Source organism: Pristis pectinata, chromosome 10, assembly GCF_009764475.1.
Source record: "Pristis pectinata isolate sPriPec2 chromosome 10, sPriPec2.1.pri, whole genome shotgun sequence".
In the NCBI taxonomy this organism is placed as follows: domain Eukaryota; kingdom Metazoa; phylum Chordata; class Chondrichthyes; order Rhinopristiformes; family Pristidae; genus Pristis; species Pristis pectinata.
In genome coordinates, this window is record NC_067414.1 from 20,156,039 (window position 1) to 20,176,026 (window position 19,988).

At 41.0% G+C, this 19,988-nt stretch overlaps 1 protein-coding gene across 1 annotated transcript in view; it reads left to right on the top strand.

Annotated features, from left to right (window-relative positions):
• Positions 1–19,988, top strand: part of fam135a (family with sequence similarity 135 member A) — a 155,701-nt gene that overhangs the window by 79,618 nt on the left and 56,095 nt on the right. The window contains 1 exon segment of the mRNA XM_052024870.1: positions 2,955–3,108. Within this exon segment, the coding sequence (XP_051880830.1) occupies positions 2,955–3,108 (154 nt within the window).

Below are 19,988 nucleotides of genomic sequence, written 5' to 3' on the forward strand. Positions count from 1 at the left end.
TTGAGTATGCTTGCCTTCATAGGCTGAGACATTGAGTAAAAGAGTTGAAAAATCATGTTGGACCTGTACAAACACTGGTTAAACCACACTTGGAGTACTGTGTACAGTTCTGGTTGCCACACTACAGGAACGATGTGGTAGCAGTAGAGAGAGTACAAGAGATTCACCAGGATATTAAAGTCAGAGTTACACAGCACAGAAACAAGTTCTTTGGCCCAACTCATCCATGCCAACCAAGATGTATTCCTGAGCTCGTCCCACTTGCCTGCATCTGGCCCATATCCCTCTGAACCACTGCGATCCATATACCTGTCTGAATGTCTTTTAAACATTGTAACTTTACTCACCTCTATCATTTCCTCTGGCAAGTTCATTCTATATACCCAGTGTATTCTGTGTGGAAAAACCTGCCTCTTGGGTCCCCTTTAAATCTTTCACTTCTCACCTGAAACCTAGGCCCTCTAGACTCCCCCACCCTGGGGAAAAAGACTGTGACTATCTACGTTATCAACGCACCTCATAATTTTATAAACTTCCCTCAGACTCCTTTACTCCAGGGAAAACAGTCCCAGCATATCCAGTCTCTCCTTATAACTCAAGCCCTCCAGTCCTGGCAACATCCTTGTGAATCTTTTTTGCACCCTCTCTTGTTTAAATCACAACTTTCCTATAGTATGCAACCAGAGCTGAACACAGTATTCCAGATGCGGACTCACCAACATCCTGTACATCTATAATGTGACATCCCAACTCAAAAGAAGAATAAACTAGGGGTTTGAAGGAAAAAATGTATTTGTAGATGTCACTTACCACCAAAGAGGCCTTCAGTCCTGAGCAGTCTCCATTACTCCTGCACTGATGATGAAACCCGCCGAGCAAGAACACCTGAAATGTCATTTTCTTTCAGCCAGTGATTTCCTTTTGCTATGGGCAGACAAAACTGGATCTTTTCCAAGTATTAAGCTTCTGCTCAGTGTGAGATGTATTCTCTTGTCCTCACTTTCCAAGCCATCTGACATCCACCATCATGAAGTGCTTTGAGAGGTTGGTCGTGGCACGCATCAACCAGACAACCTGGACCCACTGCAATTCACCTATCGGCGAAACAGGTCTACAGCGGATGCCATCTCCCTGGCCCTACATTCACCTCTGGAGCATCTGGACTGTAAAGACACATATGTTAGACTATTGTTTATTGACTACAGCTCTGCCTTCAATACAATAATTCCAAGCAAGCTTGTCACCAAACTCCGAGACCTAGGACTCAACACCTCCCTCTGTAACTGGATCCTTGACTGTCTAACAAACAGACCGCAATCAGTGAGGATAGGCAGCAGTACCTCCGGCACGATTATTCTCAACACTGGTGCCCCACAAGGCTGTGTCCTCAGCCCTCTACTCTACTCCCTATACACTCACGACTCAGTGGCCAGATTCTGCTCTAACTCCATCTACAAGTTTGCAGGTGATACCACCGTTGTAGGCCGTATCTCAAACAGCGATGAGTCAGAGTACAGGCAGGAGATAGAGAGCTTAGTGGAATGGTGTCATGACAACAACCTTTCTCTCAATGTCAACAAAACTAAAGAGCTGGTCATTGACTTCAGGGGGCGGTGTTGAGAGCTTCAAGTTCCTGGGAGTGAACATCACCAACAACCTGTCCTGGTCAAATCACATAGATGCCACGGCCAAGAAAGCTCACCAGCGCCTCTACTTCCTCAGGAGGCTAAAGAAATTTGGTTTGTCGCCTTTGACCCTCACCAACTTTTACCAATGCACCATAGAAAGCATCCTATCTGGACGTATCACGGCAACTGCTCTGCCCAAGCCCGCAAGAAGCTGCAGAGAGTTGTGGACACAGCCCAAAGCATCACGGACACCAGCTTCCCCTCCTTGGACTCCGTCTTTACCTCTTGTTGTCTTGGTGTAGCAGCCAGCATAATCAAAGACCCCATCCACCCGAGACATTCTCTCTTCTCTCCTCTTCCATCGGGTAGAAGATACAGGAGCCTGAGGGCACGTACCACCAGACTTAAGGACAGCTTCTACCCCACTGTGATAAGACTATTGAACGGTTCCCTTATACAATGAGATGGACTATGACCTCACGATCTACCTTGTTGTGACCTTGCGCCTTATTGCACTGCACTTTCTCTGTAGCTGTGACACTTTACTCTGTACTGTTATTGTTTTTACCTGTACTACATCAATGCACTCTGTACTAACTCAATGTAACTGCACTGTGTAATGAATTGACCTGTACGATCAGTTTGTAAGACAAGCTTTTCACTGTACCTCGGTACGAGTGACAATAATAAACCAATACCACATCCAATCAGCCTCATCATCCGATGATCATTGCTGCTGTCTCTGACAGATTCCACCAAACTCATCTCACCTAGTTGCTTTCTGAAGAGACCATTCTGTTTTTGGACCCTGTAATTTATTCCTATAGCACACCATTTATCAGCATTTTACTGTGCAAAATCTGGCCATTCACTATCATCTACAACATTGACAAAGGTCTCAAAACCAGTGGGACAGAAAATTACACATTCTTCCTTTATGCATACCATCTACGTACATCTTATGGTGAGATTTTGTTCGCATAGTTAAGCAACGATTGTGAACATCTCTAATCCTACTCGTGTGCGACACAGAGCTCCCTGTTGATCGCCACTTCTATTCCTTGTTCTGAACATTAATGTAACTGCTCCAATGACACTAAGTACAAAAAACCTAAACCTGTGAAAGAGACATACTAATTTATTTATCTTCAAGTTATTTATATGGAGTTTAGAGATGCAAGGCAAATTGTGCGCATGGTTCACGTTAACCAGGAATAGCCTAGACAATATTTTGTAATCTTACTATGTGATTGCTTGCATTTATATCTTCCATTTGAACAATTTGAGTCATAACACATAATTTCCACACATTTGCTTCATTTTCAGGGAAGCAACTTTGTGGTACCAGAAACCTGCATGCAACATGCCTACAATTTCCATTATAGTCTCTGTTCAAGCTTACTACTGGCTTATAAGGGCCTTTTCAACTACTTCGTTGTGGTCACAAAAGAATTGCCTTCATCTCGCAGGATGGAACTAGGTAAGTAGATTACTTAAATGGGAATTTCTCTTTTTGAATTATGAATTTCACCAAAATGCTGAGCCAATTGAATATTTTCACAACATATCAGTTAATTGAAAATCAGAAAACTGCAGATGCTGGAAATCTGAAAGAAAAATTGCTGGAAACATTCAGCAGGTCAGGAAGTATCTATTGAGGGAAACAGCTACAGGTCAATGCAACGTTAACTCAATAATCGACTGATACAATTTTGCATTTAAAGTGAAAACTGCCAATGTAAGTATGGCCCACTTCCAACCTCCCTTCATAGCCTCACTGAATGTGCTGAATGCTGAATTACATTTGGCTGCTGTGGTTCAGGTTTATCTCACTCTCTCTCCCTATTTTACATGAAGCCTTCTCTCCCCACTATGCTCCATTCACACACCTGGCTCTGTTCCTGACCACACTCTGTCCATATATTTGGCTTAGTTCCCATCTGCACTCCCTACGCACACTTAGCCTTAATCCAGGCCTTGCCTTATCTGTACACCTGTGCCCATCCTGGCTGCATTTCCCCCACAAACTAGACCCAGGTCTCCACCATGCTTTATCCAAATACCTGGCTCAGTTTTCAGCCATCTGTGCACCTGGCCCTTTTACCAACACCCTCTAGCCATATACCCATCCCTTTTCCTAGCCACGATGGAGTTGCACACCTACATACATTCCTGGGATAAGTTGCCTGATAAATTAGAGAAGCTGGGTTGTTCTCCTTAGAGCAGAGAAGGTTGCGAGGAGATGTGATAGAAATGCTCAAAATCATGCTGATTCCAGGCCAAGTGCACAAAGGGAAACTCTTTATATTGGTGGCATGGTTGAGATATGGAGGGCAGAGCTTTAAGCTGATGGTTAAAGAATCAAAAGTAACAAGAAAATAATCTTTCACATGGACTAAGTAGTTATGAGCAGCAATTCCCCTGTTTGAAAGTTCGGTGAAAATCGATGTGTCACTATGTTCAATCAGGAATTAGGCATCCACTTGAAAACAGCCAGAGAACTAAATTGCTCTTACAAAAAATTCAAGATGGGTTCAATGGGTTCTTTCTGTGTAGTAACAATTGACATTGTGTCAAAGGAACTATTGAGAAGAGAGACCAAAGTCACAAAGGAAACATTTTAAAGATTGCCTTGGTATTGTACAGGGGATTAGGGAAACTGAAGGGAAGATTTCTTAGGGCCCAGATAGTTAAAAGCAACACTGCAAATAATGAGGCAAAAGAAAGATTCTGAATGTATTAGAATCAAGAATTGAAAGTTCTGGATGAATTTAAAGAATGGAACACATAGAGGCAAGGGGGTAGAATGGAGTGGTGAATAAAATTTGAATGAAAGAGAAAGAGTATTAGAATGAAAGAGTAGTAATTTTAAATTGAAAGCAATGAGGATCAGGAAAATAGTGATGGATAATCAGGATTTGGTGTAATTGACTAGTACAGGACTAGAATACAAGCTCCAGTACTTGGATAAGTTTATTGGAGGGTGATTAAGCTGGAAATACTCAGCAGGTCAGGCCACATAGAAGAGAAACAGGGCTAACTTTTGAGGTTGAAGACCCTTTGTTAGAACCGGGAAGGAGACCAAAAGACCTTGTTAAGCTGTAGAGACGGTGGGGGAGGGATTAAAACCAGGGTGACCATTGGAATAAGCTGTAAACAAGGTTACAGGAGTAAATGGGAGAGTGAAAACATATACAAAAGAATATTTGCTGTCCTCTAGTTAGCTGATACCCCACTTGTGACCAGCCAAGAAATAAAAAATCTCAGAGCGGCAGCAATCTCTTCCCTTGTCTCCTATAGTAACTTCAGGATTTATCCATCTTTTAAGCCTCTGAAGGCATTGAGTATATTAATGGAGACCTTGTGCTGGAATTTCACCTTCCTCTTCGCTGAGTTCTCCAACCACAATGTCCGTATCCTTTGTGAATACTGATGAAAAGTATTCATTTAGGACCTCACCTATACCTTCTGGCTCCACACACAGATTGCCTCTGTTGTCCCTAATGGGTGGTACTCTTTCCCTCGCTATTTTTCTGGACTTGATATTGAATTCTACAACTTCAGTTAACTTGATTTCTGTCTGTATCAGTCATCCACCCATTACAGTGGCTCAGCTTGTTTGTTGTTTTTTTCCCCTTTTTTTCTTTTGATTACCTCTGGGAGTAGAGACATGCCCAGCTAGACTCTGGACCTGTCCTGCTGGGCATGTCTCCCTGCTCTGCATTTCACAACTGCTACATTCTTTTATCTATATTCTTTTGTCTATGTGCTCACTCTTTAACTGCTCCCATTCCCAATCTTGTTTGCAGCTTATCCTCACGGTCACCCCAGTTTTACCCTATCAGATACATTTTACTCCCCCAACCCACCCCCCCCCCCAACTCCACCCTTCCTGCAGCTTAACACACTCCATTTGTCTCCTTCCCAGTTTTGATGAAGGCTCTTTGATCTGAAATGTTAATTGTTTCTCTTACACAGATGCGGCCTGACCTGCTGAGTATTTCCAGCATTTTCTGTTTTTATTTTCAGATTTCCAGCATCTGCAGTTTTTTTGATTTCCCTTATTGGAGGGTAGTGGATGGGAAGATAACCATTGAAATGGTTGAGGCTAAAGTTGATTTAAGATGTTTGTAAAGGATTTAATCATAGATGGCTGAGGTAGAGGTAGAAATTGGCAATGCTAGAGAGGGACATTACTGTGTTGGGGAGAGTATACAGTTGGACTGAAGAGTGCATCAAGGTTGCCAACAATTTATTTCAGCTTGATTCAGTCACCTGGGGAAAAAATGCAAAGATATGAAAGTCACTGGCCTTGCTTTTCAGTGTGTAAATTAAATAATTTGTAGATCATGTAAGATTGGCTGTTTTTCTAGACTGACATCAGGGTTAATGAAGTTTTGGGAGAAGCTTCAGAAAAGGAGAGCAGAGTGTCATGGTCTACTTGTGGAAGCTGATACTGCGTCACTGATAATGCTGCAGAGTGCAGGGTCGAGCTTAGTTCCTAGGTGTATCCCAGAGGCAACAGTGCATGAGTAGAAGGCAAAGCGATTGCTGGAGGCACTACAGTAACAATCAGTAGCTAAAACTGCAACCAAGTGAGCTAAAGCATAGAAGTGACATTGAAGGGTGTAATATTGAAGTGTGTCAGATACTGAAAAGAATTAGGAAAGTTTTTGCATCACAGTTCCAGAGAATGTTTGTGATATTAGTAGAATCATTTTGATGCCCAAACAGTGGCATGTTATTTGAAGAGCTTGAAACAAGCACTTTAGACCAAACAAGGGATTTGTGATTAAAGAAACCTCAAGGAATAAAAGAGCATTTTGGTACCTTATGAAAAATTTAATTCCTTGAGTTTGTTTCAAGACAATTTTTACCTGAATCTTTTACCATTGAAATCCAGTACAATTTTCAGGTGGTGGGGTGCAGCACTGTTGGATTTGAGTAGACTGGGAATATGGTTATCTTGGTAACATGGTGTGTTTTATTATTCAATCTAAAAATAATAACAAATTGAATATATTAAGTACTTTTCACACGTTCTTTTCCCAAGAGATGTTAAATATTTTCATGAACTAAAGACTAAAAGATGTTTATCTAACATTAACTGTATTATCTTAAGGCCTTTTTTTGTAGATCAATATGTATTTCATTGAAATTAGTTTACTTGTCAAATCCTTTTCCTGAAAGATATTTTTCATTTGGTGAGAGTTTAGTATTTGTAGAACAAAATAATGCAAGTTGAGAAGGGCACATAAACATTTCTGGGTGTTTGGTGAAATTCATCTTCCATTGGCTGCATCTTTGTAACTTCTTCCATTTTATATCTAGTAAGAAAATGCTGTATTACCTCTGGATTCTGTTCTCCATTGAAGAAGTGTTTTGTCTTGAATTTGAAATCCCTTTGATCTCATTTATATTTTGGAGAATCAGAATCATGCTTACATTAAAATAAATATTTTATAAAAATATTTTCTTTATATTTGTTTAATTCTCTAAAAGATTGCTTGCTTTTTGGCTTCCTTTAATCTGTTGAACATTTCCATGTTCAATATGAAACAGTTTTCTGTATTCTAGTTGATACATTTCCTCAAACTCCTTTAAATTCTAAGAAGATTAAAATGCCAATGTCTGTCAATTCATCGCCAGGTATAAGTTTGCTTTATTGATCTTATCTTTCTTAAAATATAAATGTAATTTCTCCCAAAGCCAAATATGAATTGCTTTTAATTGTTTCTGGATTGAGGCTGCCTGCTCATTTTACATGGGATGTTGATAGGCCCCAGAGGTTAATCTATTAGACCTCCTATCAATGCAGAATTTAAATCTGGTCATCAAAAATGAAAAGACAGAAAAATACTTCATTTCTTTGCCTAAGGACATTTTCATAAAAAGCTTTCATTGTTTCTTCTTGTGGCACAAATTTGACATTAAGTAAAGTGCTGTAAATACTCAGGAGGTTAGGCAGTATCTGTGGAGAGAAGAAGAGTTGCCATTACAGATCTTGGCCTTTTATCATTCATACGCCATCAACCTGAAACATTAACTTTGTTGCTCTCTCTCTCTACAGATGCTGCTGACGTACTGGGTATGCCCAGTATTTTGTTTCCAAATTTCCAGTTTCTGCTCTTTTTTTGCTTTTTGCTTGACGTTTAACTATTATAATCAGTGTGACATTTTATTTAAGTAGATACTACAGTTAAAAAGAATCCAAGCAGATTAGGAAGAAATCATTATATAAGTGCTTAATTCTCCATCTTCCATTTTACATCATGAGGCCAAGTTTTCAGGTAGCAAGAAAACTGACAGGTGTAGCACCACAAGCATTGGTGTTGTCCATCTTAATTCCATACTTTCACTTAGAATAAGAATTGTTGCAGATGTACTCAGCGTTCTATATTTACCGTAAAAAGTTAGCAATGAGTGGCAGTGGTGAAGCTTCAAACTCTCTTCCTTTTCTGTAGACCCTTCTCAGAAAGAGAATGAAGATCATAAAATTGCAGATACTGGAAATCTAAAATAATAACAGAAAATGCTATAAACACTCTGCAGGTCAGGTAGCAGCTGTGGAAAGTTAATATTTCAATTTTGAAATCCTTCATCAGAACTGGGAGAGAAAACAAGTTAGTATTCAGGAGCAGAGAATATGGTGAATAATGAGAAGAACAAAGGGAATGTGATAGGGTGAGATGATTAGCTCCTTGTGTGCAAAACTAAATTATGTTGTTGGAAGTTTGAGCTTTAGTACATATAATTCCAAGGAGTGAATGTATTGCTTGTAGGTACCTTAGTATATTTCCTGTGCACTCAAGAAAACATCAAATTCAATTCGTGAGACAGTTAACAAAGTGTGTTTCTTGCTTAGGCACTTTGTTTAATACTAATACTTAAATTGTGTTGAAATAGTAAATTTAAATTTATTGATATTTTTATTTAGAATCACTGCGTAATACTGCGCAGAAACAGGCCTTTTAATCCAACAAGACCAGGCCAATTATCAAATTTCTGGGTTGAAAATGACATTTATTAGATCGTTAAATATAAAGTTGTATAAATAAAGATTATAGAATTGATTTTGGATCGCTGTAAGAAAAATCTAACATAGACTCACTGCTCAATGGCCTCTATCTGTACCGTAATGTCCTAGTGTTATATAAAGATTTTTAAGTGCTAGATTAATGGAAAATTAATTATATTTGACCAAAAAAATAATATTTAGAAAATAACATCTTTTGGCTAAATTGCATCTAGGTAAAACTGTTCAACAGCATCATTTATTATAACTATAATTGGGTTAAATTCAGTGACAAAGTTGTGCCACTAAGTAACCAAGATACCATAATATCATGCTTTTCTCTACATGACAACAGTGATCTTTCAATTAATTCTATGTATTTTTTTTTCATGCATTTGTTAACCATGCTACAATGTGCCAAGAAAGAGCAGAGCATCCTACTCCAAATGGAGCAAACAATATCTTGGACTTTCAAATTCTTTTTAACATTCATTTATTTCAGAGAATGTTTTGTATTTAATAGGCTTTTCTATTTATTTGTTCTTGTTGTTGCAAATTCTGTGAACAGCTGCTGAGCAATGATATAACTAACCTCTTAAGCTTTTGGTACCACTTCTGTGCACAGCAAGAGACTTGTTTAAACTTTTTGCACCAACCCCGGGCACTGCAAGAGTCTGTTGTTTCTCAGTTAATAATGTCAGTGTTTCCAAAGGGACAAAAAGTTTGTATGCACCATATTTCTTGAAAAAGAAATGTGAATTGGTTTGAAAATGGAATCACAACGTAGGATAACTTTGAATAATATTCATGGCAAGTTAATGCCAGTCAGCCTGTAATTCGCCTTTGTCTTTCACTACCTCCAACTTCCATCATATCCAGATACTTGTAGTATTTTTTTACTGATAACCCTGTGCAAATATGTCTTTGGGATAAAGAAAGAGTGTTATAAAATTGCCATTTTGCCACTTGCCCATAAGATTTCTTTGGAAGCAAAGTAACTGTGTACTGTTGCTTTTAAGCAGTCTTCATTAATGGGACAGCTCATTTCTTCTCTAGTTATCCCTACTTTACTTCCCAACAATTTGGTCAGGTGCTTATAGTTGGATTTATTCATTCCCACATTCTAGATAACTGTGGTGTTCTGTTATGAGAAGTGATTGTGAGATCTTCTCATGAGATAAAAGTTGTGACAGAAAAAAAGCACATCTTTATGCAGAAATATCTCAAGCAATCCTAGTCTGTTTGAAGTGAAGAAAAATGGAAAAAAAATGCACTCGTATGATAACTTTGATAACCCAGTACATCACCCAAGTACTTCACTTCCAATCACTTTATCTTTAAGCATATATGCATCTTTGTAATGTAGACAGATGTAGCAACTCACTTAAATCTGCTAATTCAATAAACTGGAGTAAATGAAGCACTGTTTGATCTTCTTTGGACGTTCCCTGAACTCTTCAAATAATTTTGCAGAACCTTTTATGCTTAGCTGAGAGCTTAAATGACCACTGGGTTTAATGTTTCACAGAAAAGGAGATGTCCTAGATATCCCTTCATCTTGGAAATGGCGTGAACTCATGATCTTCTGACCCAGTCGAAAGAACATGAGAAATAGAAGCAGAAGAAGGCCACTTGGCTAATCTTCTACCACAATGACAATTTCTAGCTCTCACCTCATATCCCTCGATTCCCTGAATATATCGAGCAACTGAACATCTTATTCAGTTGGGAATTCTCTCTGGGTGAAGATATTTCTTCTCATCGCTGCCATCTACCCTGTCAAGCCTATTAAAGGATTTGAACATTTCAAGAATTTAATTCTTCTAAACTTCAGAGTATTGGCCCAGTCCATCAAGTCTCTCCTCAATAAACAATCTTCCATCCCAAAATTCAATCTGGTGAAGAGCATCACTATCAGAACAAGACGGAAACGTAAAGGCATTTAAAGCATGCATTGTTTATAAAATTAGCTAAATATAGTTTGTTCGTCACTCATTTCATCTTCTCTGAAGTAATCAATTGGATAGATTCTGTGGATAATATGGATGTGATATTCCTGTTCAAAATTTTTAATGTAGAATTTTGCTTCCAAGAAGTAAACAGCATGAAATATCTTGTGCTACTTCAAAGTTCTATTTTAGTAGTACAAGTGAATACTACTTGGAATTCATGCAGGGAAGTAAAAACAATCCTCAGCAAGAAATGAATTAAATGTGAAATATGATGCAGGTAAGCCCTGCGTCTGGTCAGGGAGAATGAGGAGGTGATAGAAAGGAGTTTTAGGCAGGTGGTCATACTGGGGCCATGGGAGTCAGGCAAGTGGGTCACAGTCAGGAGGGGGAAGGGGAAGAGTCAGGTACTAGAGAGTACCCCTGTGGCTGTACTCCTTGACAATAAGTACTCCTGCTTGAGTGCTGTTGGGGGAGACAGCCTACCTGGGGGAAGCAACAGTGGCAGTGTCTCTGACACAGAGTCTGGCCCTGTGGCTCAGGAGGGTAGGGAAGGAGAGAGGAGGGCACTAGTGATGGGGGACTCTATAGTTAGGTGGGCAGACAAGCGATTCTGTGGATGCAGGAAAGAAACTATGAAGGTAGTTTGCCTCCCAGGTGCCAGGGTCTGGGATGTTTCAGATCGCGTCCAAGATATCCTGAAGGGGGAGGGAGAACAGCCAGAGGTCATGGTACATATTAGTATTAACGACATAGGTAGGGAAAGGAATGACATCCTGAAAAAAGACTATAGAGAATTAGGAAGAAAGTTGAGAAGCAGGACCTCTAAGGTAGTAACTTCTGGGTTACTGCCTGTGCTAAGTGACAGTGGGTATAGGAACAGAATAAGGAGGAGATTAAATGCGTGGCTGAGCGATTGGAGTAAGGAGTAGGGATTCAGATTTCTGGATCATTGGGGCCTCTTTTGGGGCAGGTATGACCTGTTCAAAGAGGACAGGTTGCACTTGACTCCTGGGGGACCAATATCCTGGCGGGGAAGTTTGCTAAGGCTGCTGGCGAGGGTTTAAACTAGAATTTTGGGGGGTTGGGATCCGAGCTGGAGAGACTGAGGAAGAGGTGTTTGGCTCTCAAATAGAGAAAGCTAGTAGTAGCTATGATAGGCAGGTGATAGAGAAGGGACGTGCTCAGACAGGTTTGAGATGTGTCTATTTTAACACAAGGAGTATTGCGAACAAGGCAGATGAGCTTAGAGCTTGGATCAATACTTAGAGCTATAATGTGGTGGACATTACAGAGACTTGGATGGCTCAGGGACTGGAATGGTTGCTCCAAGTGCCGGATTTTAGATGTTTCAGAAAGGACAGGGAGGGAGGTAGAAGAGGTGGGGGAGTGGCACTGTTGATCAGAGATAGTGTCACGGCTGCGGAAAAAGTGGACGTCGTGGAGGGACTGTCTATGGAGTCTCTGTGGGTGGAGGTTAGGAACAGGAAGGGGTCAATTACTTTACTGGGTGTTTTTTATAGGCCGCCCAATAGTAACAGGGATATTGAGGAGCAGGTAGGGAAGCAGATCCTAGAATGGTGTGAGAATAACAGAGTTGTGATGGGGGATTTTAATTTCCCAAACATCGATTGGCATCTCCAGACAGTGAGGGGTTTAGATGGGGAAGAGTTTGTTAAGTGTGTTCAGGAAGGATTCTTGACACAATATGTAGATAGGCTTACAAGAGGAGAGGCTGTGCTTGATTTGGTATTGGGAAATGAACCTGGTCAGGTGTCAGATCTCTCAGTGGGTGAACATTTTGGTGATAGTGATCATAATTCTATCTCCTTTATGTTAGCACTGGAGAGAGATAGGAACAGACAGACTAGAAAGGTGTTTACTTGGAGTAAAGGGAGTTATGAGGCTCTCAGGCAGGAAATTGGAAGATTAGATTGGGAACAGATGTTCTCAGGGAAGAGTACGGAAGAAATGTTGCAAATATTCAGGGGATATTTGTGTGGAGTTCTACATAGGCATGTTCCAATGAGACAGGGGAGTCATGAGAGGATACAGGAACTGTGGTGTACAAAGGCTATAATAAATCTAGTCAAAAGGAAAAGAAAAGCTTACAAAAGGTACAGAGAGCTAGGTAATGTTAGAGATCTGGAAGCGTATAAGGCTAATAAGAAGGAGCTTAAGAAGGAGATTAGGAGAGCCAGAAGGGGGCATGAGAAGGCCTTGGTGGGCAGGATTAAGGAAAACCCCAAGGCATTCTACAGGTATGTGAGGAGCAAGAGGATAAGATGCGAAAGAATAGGGCCTATCAAGTGCAGTAGTGGGAAAGTGTGTATGGATCCGGAAGAAATGGTGGAGGTACTTAATAAATACTTTACATCAGTATTCACTACGGAAAAAGATCTGGGGGATTGTAGTGGGGACTTGCAGCGGGCTGAAAAGCTTGAGCATGTTGATATTAGGAAAGAGGAAGTGCTGAAACTTTTGGAAAGCATCAAGTTGGATAAGTCACCGGGACCGGATGAGATGTACCTCAGGCTGCTGTGGGAGGTGAGGGAGGAGATTGCGGGACCTCTGACGATGATCTTTGCCTCATCGATGGAGACAGGAGATGTTCCAGAAGATTGGAGGGTTGCACATGTTGTTCCCTTATTCAAGAAAGGGAGTAGAGATAGCCCAGGGAATTATAGACCGGTGAGTCTCACCTCAGTGGTTGGTAAGCTAATGGAAAAGATCCTGAGAGGCAGGATTTATGAACATTTGGAAAGATATAATATGATTAGGAATAATCAGCATGGCTTTGTCAAGGGCAGGTCCTGCCTTATGAGCCTGATTGAATTTTTTGAGGATGTGACTAAACACATCGATGAAGGGAGAGTAGTAGATGTAGTGTATATGGATTTCAGCAAAGCGTTCGATAAGGTACCCCAGCAAGGCTTATTGAGAAAGTAAGGAGGCATGGGATCGAAGGGGGCATTGCAGTGTGGATTCAGAACTGGCTTGCCCACAGAAGGCAAAGAGTGGTTGTTGAAGGGTTGTATTCTGCATGGAGGTCGGTGACCAGTGGTGTACCTCGGGGATCTGTTCTGGGACCCTTGCTCTTCGTGATTTTTATAACCGACCTGGATGAGGAAGTGGAGGGGTGGGTTAGTAAGTTTGCAGATGACACTAAGGTTGGGGGTGTTGTGGATCGTTTGGAGGGCTGTCAGAGGTTACAGCGGGACATAGATAGGATGCAAAGTTGGGCTGAGAAGTGGCAGATGCAGTTCAACCCAGATAAGTGTGAAATGGTTCATTTTGGTAGGTCAAATATGATGGCAGAATATAGTCTTAATGGTAGGACTCTTGGCAGTGTGGAGGATCAGAGGGATCTTTGGGTCGGAGTCCATAGGATGCTCAAAGCGGCTGCGCAGGTTGACTCTGTGGTTAAGGCGGCATATGGTGTATTGTCCTTCATCAATCGGGGAATTGAGTTTAGGAGCCAAGAGGTATTGTTGCAGCTATATAGGTCCCTGGTCAGACCCCACTTGGAGTACTGTGCTCAGTTCTGGTCACCTCACTACAGGAAGGATGTGGAAGCCATAGAAAGGGTGCAGAGGAGATTTACAAGGATGCTGCCTGGAATGCGGAGCATGCCTTATGAAAGTAGGTTGAGGGAACTTGGCCTTTTCTCCTTGGAGCGACGGAGGATGAGGGGGGACCTGTTAGAGCTATATAAGACGATGAGAGGTATTGATTGGGTAGATAGTCAGAGGCTTTTCCCCAGGGCTGAAATGATGGCCAAAAGAGGACATAGGTCTAAGGTGCTGGGGAGTAGGTATAGGGGAGATGTCAGGGGTAAGTTTTTTTTACTCAGAGTGGTGAGTGTGTGGAATGGGCTGCCGGCAATGGTGGTGGAGGCGGATGCGATAGGTTCTTTCAAGAGGCTGTTGGATAAATACATGGAGATGAGAAAAATAGAGGGCTATGGGTAAGCCTAGTAATTTCTAGTGTAGGGACATGTTCGGCACAGCTTTGTGGGCCGAAGGGCCTGAATTGTGCTGTAGTTTTTCTATGTTCTATGTTCTAAAAACCTAAATGTTCATATCACAATATAGTAGTTTTCAATTTTAGGAGTTTACTTGGATATTATATCATTTTCATCATAAATCATTTCCAAGGCATCTACCTATTATGATAGTCCAGTTGAATTTAATATATTTTGTATACTTTGTAAACAGTAGAATCTAATCACATTAAAGAAAAATAATCTGGCAAAGTTGATTTAAATTTTCAGGACACAAACATGAGAGAGCGAACTTGACACTGAAACCATTCCTGTTACAATCCTCTGAATCCTGTTTTCTTGTATTTGATTTCATTGGTTCAATACAAGTTCCTACAGAATGATTACCATCTAAGGAAACTACGGTTTTGAAAACTAACTATTGCATTGCTCTGCATAGCAGAACTCATGACTAAAGAACTTAGGGTCAAATCTGAATCTTCAAAGTGTACAGTTTCCAAAATGTATAAAGTAATTGGAGTTTTTTCAGATTTTGGACATGAGGTAACAGTATTTCTAATGTCCATCTGTAAATTTTAAATAAACTTTGATATTTTTAAACTTTGATTCTGCTTTGAAGACTTTAATGTGATGCATTATGAAGCTGGTGGTTGCTTTACCATGCTGGAGAGGTTACAAAGGCACAAAGAGGAATACTGTCTGAAGTTTATACTCCTGTTACGACACTCATAATCCAAAATGAAACCAGAGGAGCGTACAGAAAGCTGTTGCCCCTAACAGCTTTGAACGTGAAAAAAGAATGTAACCGGGATGTGGCCCCAATTGTTGTTGTCCACTGCAACATTAAACCCAGCCACTAATCACTAAGATCATGTGGACTGCAAATGTGCACCAGATTTCCTAAGCTGAACATGACATTCACAGGCTTTAGTCAGATTCAGATGTTCTATGGTGATGGAATACTGGTGATGGGAGCAGGCCTATGATTCCTGGAGATGTCCAGCCAAAAACTGCACACTGGCAGCAGATGCGTGATGGCTTTCTGGGACCTGTTCCAGAACACAGTATCCTTCAGCAGGTGCCATCCACAAGTGAGCAGCTGTCTTCGAAGCACCCTCTGCTTAGCCCAAATGAGGAGGGGACTAGAAAAGTTGCCTCAAACATTGGCCATCCTATTTCTTCTGGTTCGGAAACTGTACCAAGTAGGATCACTGCTGTTTTGGTTGTAATGTGAGCAAGCTAAACTTTAGAACTTAAAATGTGAGAACACTCAATAATAACTCATGGAGTAAATGCATTGAAGGATGCCATTGTGCACAGGAACTAGAAAAACACAGCAGCAGCATTTCTACCCTCACCAAACCTTGCCTGCCAGGGAGGGACAGTAGTGGGTAAACAGCAGATCTTTTAGGGTTGCATCTTCTGGAAAGGGACATCAAACTGTGGCATCTGAATGGACAGTAGCTTTTCTGGCAGCAACTAGATTAGCGTAGCACTTCTTGCGTGTCAACAAAAGGCTGATCATCCTCTGCCTAAATCTTTGCCGAAACTAATGCTTCACTATCGTTAACACAACTCTGAATTGCAATGATTGGGTCAGGCAAGATTCTACTCCAATCCTGATGATAATTCCCATTGCTATGAAATGAGGATTTGCTTCACACCTATGATACTCAGATTCATGATGATCTTGAGTAGAAGTAAGCTGCCTTCATCACATGGCAAAACTAAAATGAATCCTGTATACTTCCAAATGAAGGCTAAAGTCAAACTGCTTTCATGACATGGCAAGTAACTGGTTGGTAGAGGTAGCATATGAAATTCAGGGCTATGAAGACCAGCATATCATCTTTCATGTGTAACTTCTTTCTGGACAACTTACAAAGCCCGCTCCATCAGACAAAATGCCCTTCAATCACAGGGTGTCTCCTTATTCCTCAAGAAAGATGATGGTATCTGTCAGTGTTGGAAAGAGCATTTCAAACTACTCAAATGTGAATCCACCATTTCATAGTAGACCCTTCAAGCTGTCCCACAACACTATATGGAGGATTTCCTTGGCGATCCACCATCCATTGAGAGCTGAAGCCATTGTGCAGATGAACATCATTAAAGCCTGTGGGGTAGATGGTAAACATCCAGAGCTCAATCATGACAGCAGCTTTCAACGTGTGTAAGACTCCTCCCGGTTATCCTCCATCTGCGGGCATTCCTGATGAACATGACCATCGAGATAATCTACAGTATAAGAAAGGGGACAAAACTGACTGTGCAAACTACAACAGGTGAGATCCCAGGCCACATTTGCCTGAACTCCCTTCATCCCATCATTGAGAAGGTTCTCTTGGAAACCCTATAGCTTCCATCCATCTGTGGATGTGGTCTTTGCAAGGTGGATCCAAGAAAATGCTGGGAACAGAATCAAGAACTGTTCCTTTGTTTCCTGACCAAGATATTCAATTTCTTAAATCATTTGACTGTGGATCATTCTACAGCATGTTGGTTGACCACTGAAGTTTGTCACCATACGGAGACTTCTGGTGGCCACTGTCCTGAATGGAAGATCTGAGACTGATGCCTTCTGCATCTGGGTTCTGGCCAAACAAGTTTACATGATTGCCCTCTTTCACTGACTGTCATCATCCACCTCACCTGAGACAAAGCTAGCATCAGTACCCAATATTGAGTGGACGGGAAAATGTTTAATGTTGGTTTCTTCTGGGCTAGAACATCATCAAGGAAATTCCTGACCTTCACCCTTTGTAGAACTTAATAGGAACAGAAGAATTGCCTCTCTACCAATTGATAATGGCTGATCTGTTCTTGGCTGCAATTCTCTTTCCTGGACCCCATAATTCTTGATTCCCTTGAAGTCTCAAATTTATTTATTTTACCAATGAATATACTTAATTACTTCATCCTGTCTTGCTTGCTGTCTCATTCCTTCACTCTCTCTTAAACTTGTTCTTTTTTAAATCTTCCTTTACATTGGTAACTCACTTGGTGTGTACACTGGAGCCTGGCCCTCTTGCAGCAATGAATCACCCCATGGCTTTGTGTAGAGAGGCTGTTGTTAGATGGGGTGGGACAAGCAGTGTGGCTGCTGAGCACTGAAATGTGCAAGCTTTTGATGGGGAGCGGCAGCACCTGGATCCTATTGTCTCATCTCCTGAAAGTTGATCGAAGCTGCTGGTAGTGCTGTGCAGCCAAACTAAGAGAGGGGAAGGCAGTGGCTAACAGGAGGCCGGATGCAGTACTGAGCAGCTTTACTGCTTGCCCCAGGCCATCCAAACCAATCCTGTCCACACCGAGCTGAGGGGTGGGGGAGAGAGTGCCAGGTTTTTGGCATGACAATGTGCAATGCCTAGCTCAAGTGGATATCTTTTTTTAAGTTGAGGGAGGACATGCCAGTGAGCGTTCAGGTCGGAGGACCATGGGTGCTATTACAAATCAGCACCCTATGGGATAGCACTAAGCCAGTTAGTAGAGGATTTTGCTTTTTGCATTTGATTTTATTTTAAATTACATGTTACAATTTGTTCTGCTCAGTTCAAAGCCTTCATGGCTGATTGTGGATTCTTCAAGCTGAGTGGTTGAAGAGACACACAGTTTGTCTTGTTGTCTGGGTCCCCTGGAGAGGAGGCATGGAGAGGGCATTGTGCTATATTGGATTCTGGTGTGGGCAATTTTGCCATTCTAAAACCTGCAAAATGAGCACCTAGGACATCACTACAGGAGTTTCTCAGTACAAATTTCTCTCAAAATCTCTCATCAATGACAAGCTTTCCATATGAAGGGCAGAATTGGGGACATTCATTGAGGATTGGATCCACTTTATTTCCATTTGTAACTCGTCAGCAAATGAAGCAGTTTGTGATTGCATACAGTAAGACCATACACAACATGTAGTCAGTGGCTGATAAGTGATAAGTAACATTTGTGCTGTTAAAATACCAGGCAGTGACCATCACCAATCACCTATCTTTAGTCATAGTCGATTCTCTCACCATCAGCATCCTAGGGAACAATATTGATCAAAAACTCAACTGGACCAGCCACATAAATGGCTCCAGGAGCAAGTCAGATAACCTGTAGTGAATGTCTCAGCCCCTGACATCCTAAAGCCTCCCCACCATCTATAAAGCACAAGTCATGAACAGCTCCAATAATACTCTAGAAATTAAATATTATCCAGGGGAAATGAGCCGACTACTCCATCTACCAAACTAAACATTAATTCTCACTATCACTTTCACATCATAGTTGCAATAAGTGCCATCTGCTTCAGTTACTTGCCAACAGCAACTTCCAAATTATGACCTTTTCTACCCAGAAGAGGAGCACTAGGAATATGGGAACATCACCACTTACAGCTTCCATTCCAGGTTGCACACCATCCTGATCTGTAAATGTATTGTAGTGCTTCATTGTTCATTTTTGCTGGGTCTAAATTCTGGTAGACACCACCAGAAGGACTGCAGCAATTCAAGAAGACAGCTCACCATCGCCTTTTCAAGAGGAATTGGAGATGGGTAAAAAGTGGTGGCCTTGCCACATCTTGAAAAATAAATGAAAACAAGGAGTCTGTGGACAACATTATAAATGGTGAACCATCTTCCTTAATTTTGGAGCAATATTTCAGCCCATTGCCTTTTCATCCACCCCTTCACTGGGCATTGCTTTCGTTCTTTCATTTTTTTGTATTTTCTTAAAATCACTGTATACTTTTACACTGGCCTGAAACATTAACTGTTTCTTTGTCCTCAGATTCTGCATGGCCTGTGAATATTTCCATCAATTTCTGTCGATGTTTCAGAATTGCAATATTCACAGTATTTTGCCAAAGTATTTTTATGTAGTTTTAGAAAAGACTGTACACAATCCACTCCTTGCAGTTGGCTCCCCAGTCACCGTTTTGTCTTTGTGTATTGTTACAGGCTTATTACATTTACCTTTTGTCGCCCCACTTGTGCAGAGCTCCTCCAGGCCACATTCCAACAGCCATCCCATGAAGATTAATGGTTTCTGAGTAGCATCTACATTCCAGCTGCAGGATCCTGAGGCCCCTTCATGGTCTTTTGACAACTTACCATTATTAAAGATGTTTTTAACTGTTTTAATTGATGATCAGTGACATTTAAAATCTTCCTGAACTGCTTTAAAGTAATTTTCAAATTAAAAATATTTTAAAATACTGCATTTACTAAACACATTTAAATAATATAAGCTTAATTAAAATCATTAAGTGCCAGAGGAGGTGGTGTAATCAGATACAATGACTATGTTTAAGAGGCATTAGATGAACACTTAAATAGGCAAGACAAAAGGATACAGTTCTAATCCAGACAAATAGCCTCTGTGTAGATGGGCAAAATGGTCAGCATAGACATGGT